This window comes from Patiria miniata, unplaced genomic scaffold (assembly GCF_015706575.1).
Source record: "Patiria miniata isolate m_02_andy unplaced genomic scaffold, ASM1570657v1 HiC_scaffold_17, whole genome shotgun sequence".
Taxonomy (NCBI): domain Eukaryota; kingdom Metazoa; phylum Echinodermata; class Asteroidea; order Valvatida; family Asterinidae; genus Patiria; species Patiria miniata.
Genome location: NW_024037055.1, coordinates 9,503,274 through 9,518,284, shown reverse-complemented (window position 1 = coordinate 9,518,284; position 15,011 = coordinate 9,503,274). Strand labels below are relative to the sequence as shown.

General features: G+C 39.4%; 1 protein-coding gene across 1 annotated transcript; it reads right to left on the bottom strand.

The window, feature by feature from the left end:
- Positions 1-13,178: 13,178 nt before the first annotated feature.
- LOC119724023 (galactose-3-O-sulfotransferase 4-like) lies at positions 13,179-14,270 on the bottom strand. The gene has a single exon (XM_038194945.1). It carries the CDS (start codon positions 14,268-14,270, stop codon positions 13,179-13,181), a length of 1,092 nt encoding a protein of 363 aa, XP_038050873.1.
- Positions 14,271-15,011: the final 741 nt, after the last annotated feature.

The following is a 15,011-nucleotide window of genomic DNA, read 5'->3' as shown; positions in this document are numbered from 1 at the left end:
TTATACCCACCCCTAGAAAACCAAAAAGGTCCATCATCCTTCGCCATTCCCAATCATTTTTCAGAAAAGCGAGATTACGTTTAAAAATGGCAGGGAGAGTAAGATCTTCAAATTCGCATCCTTTTAAATTGCCCTCTACTTGGAATCCTTAACCTACCTTCAACCTCAATCTAGAATCAAACATTGAGGGTACTCTGGAGGAATTATCCAAATCGGAAATAAAAAAAAGTCTAATCTAACATATCAAAAGCGGAACGCATCGCTCTGATCGGCCTTAAGCAAAGACGAGACATAGTCATTAAATCATTCGATGAAGGCCGCGGTATATGTGTTTTGAACAGACAAGACTATATACATGAGGGGCTACGACAATTATCAGGCCCACATTATGAAGAGATTGATAGGGATCTGACTGGGGAAACCGCGCACCAGGTCGCTCAAGCCATACGCAAACTTCACATTGATGGAGTAATATCCAAAAAAAAAACCATTTGAGTTTCTCAACCATGACAACCACGACATCAAACCTCCTTGCTTTTACCTCTTAACGAAAGTTCACAAAGAAGCACCCAAAGGAACACGGTTTGCGGGGAGGCCCATTATTAGTGGTTGCGGAGGTCCCACTCAATCAATTTCAAAATACATAGACTATTTTCTGCTTCCGATTGTCAACCAACAAAGCACATATACACGCGATTCCGGGCATGTGCTTGAAAAACTCAACAACGTGACATTGAAGCAGGATAGCCTACTGATCACATTGGATATTGTGTCCATGTATACGAACTGCCCACAGATGAGGCAATTGAATCAGTTTGCGATGCACTTGAAGTTGCCGATAGCAGTCTGTACGCAATACCCAAACCTACAAGAGAACACGCTCGCTGTCTATGACAATAAAGTTAGTTTGATATGGGACGTTGGACATTCACATTCGTTTGTACAGGGAATTTCCATGTTGCTGTTTGGATATTGGACATTGGATATGCACACGGTTTGTATAGTGAATGTCCATATTTTATTTGGATATTGGACATTGGACATTCACTTTCGTTTGTACAGGCAATGTCCATGTTGCTGTTTGGATATTGGACATTGGATATGCACATTGGTTTGTATAGTGAATGTCCATGTTTTAGTTGGATATTGGACATTGGACATTTACTTAGGTTTGTACAGCGAATGTCCATATTTTTTAAACTCCGGGAGGAGGCGTAATTGAGATGCCCTCCCCCTCCTTTGCCGTGAATCGCACCATCGGATCCCACCAGACGCCCTGCTCCATTTGTCTAGTGATACACGGACATTGAAAATGCCTATGGTTTTGTATGGCGAATGTCTATGTTTTACATGGATATTGGACATTGGACAGCCCAATAGGTTTGTATAGCGAATGTCCACATTTTTAAAGTCCAAAAAGGCGTTATTCTGATGCCCCCTGGCTGCCGTAAATCGCGTCGACGACTCCCACAAGACACGCTGCTAAGTTTGTCTTGTAATACACGGACATTTGAAATGCATACATGTTTGTAAAGCGAATGTCCATAATTTGGCAAACTCCGGAAAAATGCGTAATTGAGATGCCCCCCCCCCCCCCTGCCGTGAATTGCACCGTGGGATCACACCAGACGCCCTGCTCCATTTGGTTTTGTCTGGTGATACACGGACATTGAAAATGCCTATGGCGAATGTCCATGTTTTACATGGATATTGGACATTGGACAGCCCAATATAGGTTTGAAGAGCGAATTAATGTCCACATTTTTAAAGTCCATAAAAAGGCGTGATTCTGATGCCCCTGGCTGTCGTGAATCGCGTTAACGACGCCCACAAGACACGCTGCTAAGTTTGTTTTGTATTACACGCTTGAAATGCCCATACGTTTGAACAGCGAATGTCCATGATTTTTCAAACTCCGGGAGGAGTCGAAATTGAGATCCCCCCCCCCCCCCTGCCGTGAATCGCACCGTCGGATCCCACCAGACGCCCTGTGCCAAAAAATATTGCTGAATACCCTCCTGCACCGACAAAAGATGCCTTTTACTGAGCGAGTGCCCCTTTTGGTGATGCCCCCTTCGCCCTGTTTGAACCACCGTCGCCGCTGTTCCTCCTGGACTAATATGGACATTCGCAATACAAACATATTGGGCTGTCCAATGTCCAATATCCATGTAAAACATAGACATTCACCATACAAAACCATAGGCATTTTCAATGTCCGTGTATCACTAGACAAACGAAGCACTAGGGCGTCCGGTGGGATCCGACGGTACGATTCAAGGCAGGGGGGGGGGGCATCTCAATTACGCCTCCTCCTGGAGTTTAACAAATATGGACATAATTCGCTGTACAAACCTAAGTGAATGTCCAATGTCCAATATCCAAACAAAACATGGACATTCACTATACAAACTAATGTGAATGTCCAATGTCCAATATCCGAATAAAATATGGACATTCACTATACAAAACAATGTGCACATCCAATATCCAATATCCAAACAGAAACATGGACATTCCCTGTACAAACGAATGTGAATGTCCAGCGTCCAATATCAAACTTTTTGTCATTCGCTGTCTCCTGGAACTTATCATGCATCGAAACATATTTGAACTCAATGGAAAGTTCTTCAGACGGAAAATTGGTGTGGCTATGGGAAGCGAATGCAGTCCAGAAATATGCAATATAACCCTGTTCAAATAGGATAAAGAAATTATTCTCCCACACAATCCTTCAATTGTGAGTTACATGAGATACAGGGATGACGTCTTAATATTATTTAACGGTAACGAAGACCAAGCCGGTGACCTCGTCCAAACTCTAAACCAAATTCATCCCACGCTAAAGTTCACGTCAGAGATCTCAAACAGTCAAGTCACCTTCCTCGACCTCGCCATCTACAAAGGCGAACGGTTCAAAAAAGAAGGGAAACTGGATACTCGAGTAGCCACCAAAAAAACTGATACCTTTCAGTATCTTGCTCGAGATTCAGCCCACCCTGAGTCAGTGTTTGGCGGTTTGATTAAGGGAGAAGCAATGCGATGTGACCGTATCTGCACACACTCAAAAGAATTTGAGGAGAAGGTTGAATTCTTCAAAGACAAACTTAAAAAAAGCGGATAAAACCAAACAGATTTAGCCCTTCTTCCCCAAAAAGGCGAAACTCGCGTGAACTCTAAAAAGCGTGCAAAAACCGAAAAGAATATCCCGCTGGTCTTCGTTTTACCCTACCACCCACAAATAAAACACCCAGCTCTCAAGCAGGCCCTTCTGAAATACTGGAATCTGATCAGCGATAATGAGTTTCTCAGTGCACTCTTTGCGACCCAACCCATCCTGGCATACAAACGACAAAAAAACATAAAAGATGGCCTGGTCCGATCAAGGATTAATCCATCTCCACCATCCAACCAAGAAAAAAACTTGGACGAGGAAAACACACAAATCCTATTGGAACTTCTTGAAGAACAGAACTAACATAATGGTCATTTAGGCATGGATTTCGAAATAAAAATAAAAAATGAGAAATCCACTTAGTTTGATCATTACAAGAAATGCTAACGCGTACAATATTCTTTACCATCATTAGCAATAAAGTAAATACATATAAAATAATTAAACAAAGGGTGAGTGATGAAGTGCAAATTAGGACACAGAAAATGTGCACTATTTCCCCCAACACACACAAAAGAAAAAAACAGGTGGGACAGCATATTATCACCGGTATAAATCAAATCATTAAGTGAACTAGAAACGAAAACCACATGTAAACAAACCAGTCCCTGCGTCGCCTGAACACCGGATGAGTTGTTTGAAACTCCCGCTCTCCGGTTATCACCAATCTAATGGGCCAGCTGGCGAGGTGTGTGTTGACAAGTTCTATCCCACCCATCACCCCAACCCAGCAGTGGAACTGATGTTACTCCCCATATGCGTATTAAATTTCAAAAAAGGAAAACAAAAACCTTAACAAATACGCTCTAGGCATTTTAGTCATATACTTACACAGGTATCCATAACAGTGCTTCTATAAGTCTTAAATAAACGGAAATCGTCCCTAGCTGGTTGCAAATACAATGTTTTCAAAAAGGTTCATCAGCTCGCAGAGCCCTCGTCCTCCTATTTGATTTACATCCCATAACAAGAAAAGAATGAGGAACGGCCCTGTTGAAGCTGATAACAAATCCCATCTTCCTCCCCTGTTTAAACCCTAATTCACGGCGGCAACTTTCTTGGAATGACTTTGGAATTTTCCAACAAGTTATTAGTATCAGCAGATTGTTCCCTGAATTTTGCTCGCACAAAACCGGTTCTTCCTTGCTATTTTCTTAGCTAAAATGCATGGTGGTGGCCAAACTCCATTCCATTTAACTTAAAATGTAGTGGCGACATGTATGATTACGCCCCTTCCTATTAAAGACAACAACATATAGAGCAGTAAGATGCCTAGGTAAATAACAAGGCACAATAACGTGAAGATCACCAATGAATTACTGGTAACTGTACAACTGAATCCATCGGTCTTTTAAAAAACGACATAATAACCTTTTGCATGCACTAAATATTTTCGTTATGTAGAGCAGTATTAAAGATGGCTAGGTAAATAACAAGAGACAATAACGTGAAGATGACTACCGAATTACTGGCAACTAAAGAACCAAATCTATTGGTGTTTTAGGTACAAAAAAATACTTCAAAAACGTCAAATACAGTGGTAACTAGTCTAGGTAAGGCATAATAATAACGTTATAATCACCGGATATTCGTGGTAACTGTAAAACCAGAAGTATTGGTGCTTAAAAAGCGAAACAATCTCCTTGGTCAAGTGAATATATAGGGATCATAACGCGATTCGCACTAGTTATAAAAACCTCCCGGAATCACATTTCTTTATTCGCGTGATTAGTAGGTGATTTCCAAGTGCCATTGGAACGAAAAAACATAGTTCCGTTTATAATTTATAAAAATCACGTTATAAAAACTCAACAATTTGGTTAAAAAATACCAAACCAAAATTCACTAAAAACTCTCTCCCAAAACAGGTTCTTTTCCGGTGTTTTGTTTACATGTGGGTACCAGAATGCAGAATTAGGAGACAGAAGACAGAGTTGTGAAGAGTTGACTGAAGTGGGAAAATGTGGACATTTTATACTGTTTAAAAGTGGCAACTTTTTAGTGAAAATAGGATATGGTGTCATATAAGGAAACATAATGACATCATTTCTGATTAAAGGTAGACTGACCATGGACTGACGTGATGGTCAGTCTAGTATCTGGTGGAGTACCCTTATGAGGTCATTTTCCTCTGTACAAGAGTAGAATCACAGTGCTGTGGGTGTTTTGCTTGGAAAAGAGTGACATGAAGACCTTGGGATGTAATGTGGAACACCTGTTGTGAGAGTGGTAGTATGGGTGCTCTGGGACAGTACACATTTCGGTCCTACAGTAATACAGCCTCGTTGTAAACTGTACAAGTACAGTTTACAATGAGGCTGTAAGACCCTCACCTTTTTCTTGTCACAGAGCAAGGATCAGTAGCTCAGACGGTGCTGGCCATGGTAGGGAAATTCGGCATAGCGGGTGCCCTCAGTGTTTCAGATCTGTTCATCACTGAGCTTCTGCCGACCCAATTAAGTCAGGTATGGGCTCCACGCATGGGCAGTTTAGGACTATAGATGGCGCTTTTTGACCATTTAATACAGGTGTTTTTTTTTAATGTTTAATGTTTTTATGGAAAGATTCAAAATTTATACTTCATGCATTTTTGCCAACTTCCCCCCATATAAAAAGATATTAAGGCCACAATGTCTATTTCCCCGATGGCGGTGTGTTGTGAAACACGCCTTGGGCTTCGCCTGGTTATCGTCACCGACACCACGAACTGACACCCTCTGCATGACATGTGTACAAAAAAATTAAAATCCAAATTTTCTTTTTTTGCACATTTTAGCAGTTTGTCTCATGAAGTTTAACATGACGAGGTTGAAATTGCTGAAATCATCTAAAATAAGCGAATTTTACTAATGAATGTTCAAGAAATTGGTCAATTCTGGTATTTTTGGTTACCACGAAGTAACCCTGCACAGGGTGTCAGTTCGTGAAAACCAAAATACAAGCGTTTTGGGAGAGTGCGCGCACGCATGCGCAGTGTGTGCGCGCACTCTCCCAAAACGGGTCAATTTTGGTTTTCACGAACTGACACTCACTAACGCTATTGCATGCGCACACTCTCCGAAAACACGTACATTTTGGTTTTCACGAACTGACACCCATCTTAATCATTTAATTGCTAATTAACTAAGAAGATTTTTACAATAGAACGTTTTTAATTGAGTAGTGATAGCATTTTTACGTTGAGTGATACTTCTAAGATAAATGGAATATTTTATTGAGTAAATTCGTGTCAAACCTTTAAATGCGTTTTCCCCCGATTTGTATTTCTGCAACGCTGACCACCGGGTGTCAGTTCGTGGTGTCGGTGACGTTATGTTTGTTGGTTGGTTATACTGTTTCCATGCCACACGTGTATCAAAGCTTTACCACTGAGTTTCCATGAGATACCTGCAGTTTTGTGACACTGATGCGCATGCGTCTAATTTGCATATTAGATCCCGCCCCATTGCATTGCAACATTCGCGTTGTAAGTTTCGTGAAACCGCCGTGGGTTGAACTACTTGTTACTTGTTACTGCTCTAATTGTGAAGAAGCCAATAAATCTGTGACCTGTCGGTTCTTGATTGAACGGTATGGGATTTGGTCTGGGAACCACTTTAGCCCCATACATGACCCGCATTCAGAACTACTGGCCACCAGCTACCTATATCTTCGGGATTCTTACAATCTTGTTGTCGGGTTTTAGACCAAAATATTTAAACAAGCGGCAAGTCTTGAAACGCGGCGAGCGTCTAGTAAAAATTAGCGTCAATTAACAAAATGTAATCTAATAAACATAGAGCGATTTTAATGCAAAGTCTAGTCCATCTTCTTTGTACGCTACTATAAAATTGTTTATAACTCTATTGAAAACATTTTCGCCTCTAATTAAATAGGCATCTCGTGTACCAATCGCTCGATAAAATATCTATCTGTTTTAGCGGGTCTACCGTCTATATGCATACCAATCGATCTCAGTGACGCTGGAAATATTAAAATATCCACCTGTTAAAATTTCCCATAGTGAAACAACCATTTTTTTGGTCTCAAATATTAGAAAACTGAATGTTTTTTTTATTTCAAACCAACTGTCACCTAATTTTAGAATATACCGAAATTGAAATAAAAGAAATATAAAGATCTTCCAAATACCAACAGAGAAGTGTATAGATATTAAACTCCTACAGAACCCATTCGACACTGCAATAGTTTTACATATAGGTTCTTGTATAGACGTAATTAAAGACCTTCACGACAATAAAACAGTCATCAGATCAAAAAAAAAGAGAAAGAGTTAAGCTTCTTTCCCACATTTGAATCTATTCTTTTGAGACATGATAAAAACGGGGGGCCTGATGCAATTTTATTTGCTGACATTGCAAATACACACAACTGTAGTAGTGGGGCTGTTGAGTGATACGATTGTGCACTTTGTGACTAAAGCATGACACTTCGCATGTTGGTTCTTCATCCCATGAAAAAAAATTCAGATGTGAAGACATTTCATATTTGACCTCTGGTGACCTTTCAGAAGTCAATGACCTTTACATACACTATTTATAACAATTGTTCTTAAAAACACCACTTTCCTATGACCCAAGTCTAGGTCATAGGTCTTCAGGCAATGAAAATAAAGATCAGATGTGAAAACATTGCGACTGGGATAGAAGATTGTTGGACTTTCTTTACAATGCAATATGTACAAATGTCTAACAATAGTCACTTTTGTGTACTCATTACACTCTGTGGTATCTAGACGGACATGGGTCACCACATTTTTAACCTTTTTACCAGGCCCACTGGACACTGTTAGAGTGTGATTCCTGTCCAATGTATCTTGTATTCTGTTGTGCGCCCCTGTCTACCCTTCAAAAAGGGAAATGGAGATCAGAGGTCATAATAACATTGTCCTTGGGGTCTGAATTCATGACATGCTGTCCCAGCAGGCATTTTTGGTCGGTTTAACGTCTATCTGACGTCAGATTCCGACCAACTCCGACGTTGTTTTTTGGTTGCCGTCGTGGTTGTAAGTGTAAGTTTTTTAGACGTTGAAAACCTGACCAAATTCTAACGTCGGTATGTAGTCAAAATTATGACGTCAGTCTGACCATGATTAACTGCTAATCCTGACCGAAATCTAACGTCTGTATATGGTCAAATTATGACGTCAGTCTGACCATGATTAACTGGTTACATGGACGTCGACAGGACGTCAGATTGTTGGTTGAATTTAGGTCAGAATATGGTTGAAAGTGAAAGTTATTTAGACGTCGAAAACCTGACCGAAATCTAACGTCCGAATATAGTCAAATTATGACGTCAGTCTGACCGTGATTTGACTGGTTATATAGACGTCGACAGGACGTCGCGGTTGAAGTTATTTAGACGTCAAAAAATGACCACATTATAACGTCTGAGTGAGGTCAAAATTGACGTCTATCTGACCGTCGTAATAACGTCCTTTCAACGTTCGGATTTCATGGTTGAAGTTAGGGTCAGTACATGGTTGCAAATGTAACTTTTTGTAGACGTTGAACACTGTTATTTAGGTTGTGTAAAAATCAAACGGTTATGTACTATATGAACCTAGCAACCTGTTGTGTAAACTGTTGTTTACACAACAGTGTAAAAATATTTCACAACTTGTTCAGTTTTTTACATAACTGGTGGATAGGTTCACATAGTACACAACCGAAATAACAGTGTTAAGTTTTCTAACTTTAGTTAATAGTCAAAATAGTGGCGTCAGTCTGACAGGTTTAAACAATGGCAATTAGACGCTTCAAATGTTCAATGTTGATGGGCCGATCAATTTTGACATCAGATTTCATTACCACAGTTCAACTTAATTTGGACATGAAATAAAAAAAGTAGACGTCGGTCTGAGCCTTTAAATCAAACACTAAATCACAACCATCACAGACATGATCTCTAATCTCTTTTGTGAATATTTGTGCAGGTATGGAATTAAGACATCAGGCGGTCGATGTTGATCCTGATGGTGCATGGTGCCACGTAAAGTAGGGCTTAGGTAGTGTATTCGTCTCCATCAACTGACCAAAGCAGAGAGCTGGAAAAGGGGGAAAAAATGAACAACATTTTCAATTTTCTTGAATACCAACACATTTTTAAAATAATGATAACTCGTAAATAATTAAAACAAAAGTTTAATTTTCAGAAATCCGAAATAAGTATTAAAAAAAGTTCTTATGAAGAAGACAAGTCGAAGCATAGGCCTATTTTAAGTCTAATGGGCAATTTCATGCGATTCTAAGAAACGAATATTACTGAAATTAATTAATGGAAATTTTATAATTGCAAGCACCGTAAATTTCTTAATAATTATAAAAAAATAATTAACATGTATTTAGCACTTCATACGCCGTGGTATTAACAAAACATGACATAGGCCTAGAGTACACAACAAAAGAAAAGTGGCATAATGTATCGTCATACGTGAACTCTGAACACTTATAAAACTAGACTGAAAACATATCTGTATCAAAATATCTGTAAAAAATAAAAGAGACATTCCGATCGTTTGAGTTTGGCCGGATGCGGAATATGTTGCGGTGCAGTTAAATTCACAATAAATTGATCATTCTAAATCTTCAATCAACACAGTACGTGCTGGAAACTCGTCTCATGTTGAGATATACTTTAAAATGACCTCATTTTTCCTAGGCCTTAATACAGATTGGACATGATGATGGAAAGCGGGCAGAACATGCATGACTGCTGATTAGTTAGGATTTTCTACTTCTTCAATGTTTAAATAAAGGGCACCGTTAGTGAAACTTTGTTTTTAAAATAAGAAATGACAATAGCATCCAACATGTCTAGTCTTACATTAACAACTTTCTACAGTGAAGTTAAGGTACTTTCCATGGAATTTTAATGTTTCAACTGACATGACTGCATGATAGGGAACATAATATAGATATAATAGAGATACAATTTCCAAACTATTGACCTTCAAAGAATTGCAAATCTCTAACTCGGAAACATTCGCGTTTGAAACTTACCATTTTCAGACATTGCAAAATCAGATCATCTTGATTGCGGTTCAATCGAAATCTTGACTTGTGCTTGTCCTATACATCTTGATGTCGTATCTTGACTTGAAGTTAAGATCAGGGGTGGGAACATCTCCAATGTTAACAGTACTCCATCGCAGAACCAAATCTTGACAATATTGTTGAAAGGTACACAAAACTTGTTCATTTTGGGCCAATATGTCTCTTCCCAAAGCTGCTTCAGTTGTGACTGTTGTTTTAACGGATATTCAAACTGGCCAGACTCGTACAGCAGTGGAGGTCGTTGGAATGCAAGAGGTCACACACAGGGCATACATATGCTTACGTGTAATACGTTTGGGCTATACGGTTTTCGCGCGCGCGGCACTTGGCTCTGGGCCAAGACAATTATAATTGGCGCGCGCCGCAGCTAAGTGAAAAAGTCGTCAAAACGGGCGATATATTTTGGTTGAAACAATGATGATAACGACAGGACATCAATTTTATAACCATCAGCTAGCTGACCACAACTTAGCCTTTTTTTTAGTCGTTCAAATTAATAAGGCGTCCGATAATTTCGTTTAGGAATTACGACGTTGCACATGAATTCGTTAATGACTTTTTTTTATTTTATTAAGTGAAAAACGGACGTTATATTTTGGTCGAAACCATAACACACTATCGACGTAATGTAAATAACCAACAGCCGACCACAATTCAACGTCATTTTTGAGTTGCTGAAAAGACCGTCAGAAAACGGACGTTATATTTTGGGTAAAACCATGACATAACGATATTGTAACCATCCACTGACCAGAAATCAACGTCGTTAATTGATTCGTTGAAATGACGTTAGAAAACAGACGTTATATCATGGTTGAAAACATGACCTAATAACGACGTCAAATATTATAACCAGCAGCCGACCGGCAATTCAACGTCGCTTTTTAAGATGTTCAAATGACGTCAGATAATGGACGTTGTATTTTGGATGAAAGCATGACATAAGTACGACGTCAGTTATTATAACCAACTGCCAACCACAATACAACGTCGATTTTGAGTCATTTGAACGACGTTAGAAAACGAACGTAATATCATGGTTGAAAACATGACTTAATAACGACGTCAAATATTATAACCAGCGGCCGACCATAATCCAACGTCACTTTTTGAGTCGTTGAAAAAAAAAGTAAAAAACGGACGTTATATTTTGGGTAAAAGCATGACATAATAACGACGTCATGTAAAATAACCAGCAGCCGACCACAATACAACGTCATTTTTGAGTCGCTGAAAAGACGTCAGAGAACGGACGTTATATTTTAGGTAAAGCCGTGACTTAATAATGACGTTAAATATTTTAACCATCAAACGACCAGAAGTCAACGTCGTTATTTGATTCGTTGACACGACGTTAGAAAACGGACGTAAAATCATGGTTAAAAACATGACCAAATAACGACGTCATATATTATAACCAGCAGCCGACCATAATTCAACGTCACATTTTGAGTCGTTGAAAAAACGTCAAAAACGGACGTTGTATTTTAGTTAAAAGCGTGACATAAGTACGACGTCGGATATTATAACCAACTGCCAACCACAATTCAACGTCGTTTTTTGAGTTGTTGAAACGACGTTAGAAAGCAAACGTCATATCTTGGTTGAAAATATGACAGAATTGCGACGTCGCGAAAGGAAACACAAAAATAACAATAATACAACGTTGTTTTTCAGGCCGTTGTAAAGACGTTGACAAAACAACGTCATACCATGGTTGAAATTACGTTTGGTAATATTCCCGACCAAATTCCAACTTACATTTCGACGTTGTTGTTATGTAAAATTCTGACGTTAAATTGTCGACACTAAAGCAACGTCCGGCAGACGTTATAATGACAACGTCGTCTTTTGGTCGACTAAAACAACGTTAATTTTCGGTTATGTATGGTTGATCCGACGTTGCGACCATAATACAACCATAATACAACGTCAGTCTGACGGTCGGTGCCTGCTGGGGTAGAATAACACTTAAAATACACTTATTTTGAACTATTTAGACTTGGGTCATGAAAAAGTGGCATTTGGAATATTAAATACGATAAATAGCGGCAAATAGGGTATGCAAAGTTTATTGACTTCTTAAGGGGCACCATGGGTCAAATATAAAAGTTCACGCATCTGAAAATTCTGTTCATGTCACGAAGAGCCAACTTTTAGACTTGGGTCATAATAAAGTGGGGTTTTGAATAGTAATCTTATAAATATCTATAAATAGGGCATACAAAGTTCATTGACCTCTTGAAGGTCACCAGAGGTCAAATATAAAATGCCCTTACATGAAAATGCTTTTCATAGCATGAACACCTAACTTTTAGAGTTGGTTCTTGAACAAGTTGGGGTTTAAAGTGTAAATCTTATAAATAACTATAAATACTGTACTAAATACTGTATAAATACTATAAATACTGTATACTCATTGACCTCTGAAAGGTCACCGGAGGTCAAGTACGATTTTGTTTGTCATCTGATCATTATTTCCATTGCCTGAAGACCTTTGACATAGACTGAGGTCATAGGGAGGAGGTGTTTTCAAGAACAATTATTATAATTAGTGTATGTAAAGGTCATAGACCTCTCAAAGGTCACCAGAGGTCAAATATGAAATGTCTCCGAATCTGAAAGTTTTCTTCATGGCATGAAGAACCAACATGCGAAGTTTCATGCTTTAGTCACAAAGTACACAAATGTATCACATATTTGACCTTAACAGCCCCACTATAGCTACAATCAAGAGCCAACACGACGGTCGTATTTGATAAGCTGTTTTACAAAGGACTGGACTGTTTGCACCATTTGCCAATATAATGTAAAACGCTTTCTGATAGCTTCCGACCCCCGTATTATTAACATAAATAAATCATAGGTTATAAATTTTAACAAAACTCACAAGTGCCGTCCTTTTTTTTTTTTTTTAATATGCAGGTATCTATTTGTATTGATATTTATTTGATGTTGTTAAATCCTACTGTTACGTTTTTACTCAAACGGTTTCGCTGTAGATCATTATTCATGAAAGCACTGCTCTTTCTAGCCATGTAATCTCTTAGCATGGGTACCCATCTTTGATCCAATCTGATATAATCTCGACACTTCTCACTAGCATTTTGTGGGAGGGCGTATTGACTTAGCTTTTGTGACCGGGTAAAGGACATGGTTGCATTGGTGAGACATTGTTCGTTAACGGCAGCATTTATTTGCCGAAATGTTTCCAAATCATCCTGGAAGCCGGGCCCGTAAGCGTGGATTTTGTCCCACAGGGTCCTGTTAAAATGCCGGTAGAGTTTCACGTCAGCGTGGTTCAACTTGTAGATCTTCTCCATTAGGTCACTAGAGAGGTTTTTCCGAGCGGAGGACTTCCTGACGAGTTGTGAAACGTAGGTGATGTCGTCAAAATCCCAGCACAGCATCTCCTTGAGAAGAATCAAAGACTCGTCAAAGTATTCTGTAATCATGACCAAGTCCATTTCATGACTTAGTGCTTCGAACGTTTCACCAACGGTTTTATTATCTTGAGTTTCCTGGTCCAACCCCAGATCAAACATCTGTCCGTTCCTCATGAAAGGGAAAAAGTGCTTTACCTTGGTCGAAAACCATTTCGGGGGTATCTGGAACATGTCTGTCATGGCATGCTTAGGCATGCGTTTGTCCATATGGTAGAAGTTGAAGGCGGATTCAAACTGCGAAGCAGGCTCTCTGATGATGGTGAAGTAAAAGGCGTTAGGAATCAGGGCATCCTGTTCAGATCGATTATATCGTGCGTGGTTCGCTAGAATGTGGAAGCCTCCCAAAGCTGGCCATACCAAGTTACCCTTGGCGTCCTTGAGATCATACTGAAACACACGTGAGGCTTGAAACTTGACAAACTCGTAGAAGACGTGTCTTTTGGTCGGTAAGGCAAAGTTGAGGTTGTTTTTGTACCCGTAGCGCTGTAGCATGGTGGTGACGGTGGAGCTGCCAGTTTTGTGCGTCTTGACGAACACAATGCGTTGTTTTGGTTCGCAACGCACAGCACTTGATGATCTCTCAGTGCCCATCCAGGAATGCCATCTATTAAAAACAATAAAGACGAATTGACTTCAATTTGACAACAATTAATATTAATGATGGAGATGAATTTTCAGAGAATATATTGCACTTCTTCATGTAGCAATCGCGATTTCTTGATCGAGTTTTGGTAGACGGTATAGTTAACCAGATAGCCGATTCGTCGGTCACCAATGCCGGCCTTTTTTTGGAGTTTGGTGTCGAAATCTTGAATTCGTCTTCCAACTTGACTTAATCAATGAAAACATTAGCCTCGTATAAATATTTGGATCCAATGTTCCTGAAGCTGAAAATGCTACAGATCCCTCGCAATTTAGCCATCTATGAGGTATGTAATTTTGTGCCACAGGGACTTATTATAAGAAGGGCAATTTGTGCATTTCTTGTCTAAACTATAAAAAAAAATACATCTATAAAGTAGAAAGGAGGGCCGGCACCAGACCATAACCCCCCAATATCTCTCGTCTTAAAGATTCCTCTCTGTCTCTGAGTTGTTAATATTATAAGTGGCGGGTACTAGACAAAATGTTTCCGTCTTGTAGGGGCCGGCACCAGACCAAACCCCCAATATCTCTCTCAATATTAAATTTAAAACTCTCTATAAATAAAAGGAATACGTATGGAAAAAAAAAGATCGATCCCAGCAGGCTATTAAAAATACCCAGATCTATCAAGAGTGAGAGAAAAGAGGTGTTCATCACCCACAATCCTAGTAGTATATCGGCGGGACA

Coding starts and splice junctions, on each gene's coding strand:
- LOC119724023 (XM_038194945.1), bottom strand. CDS start 14,270: ATGGGCACTGAGAGATCATCAAGTGCTGTGCGTTGCGAACCAAAACAA.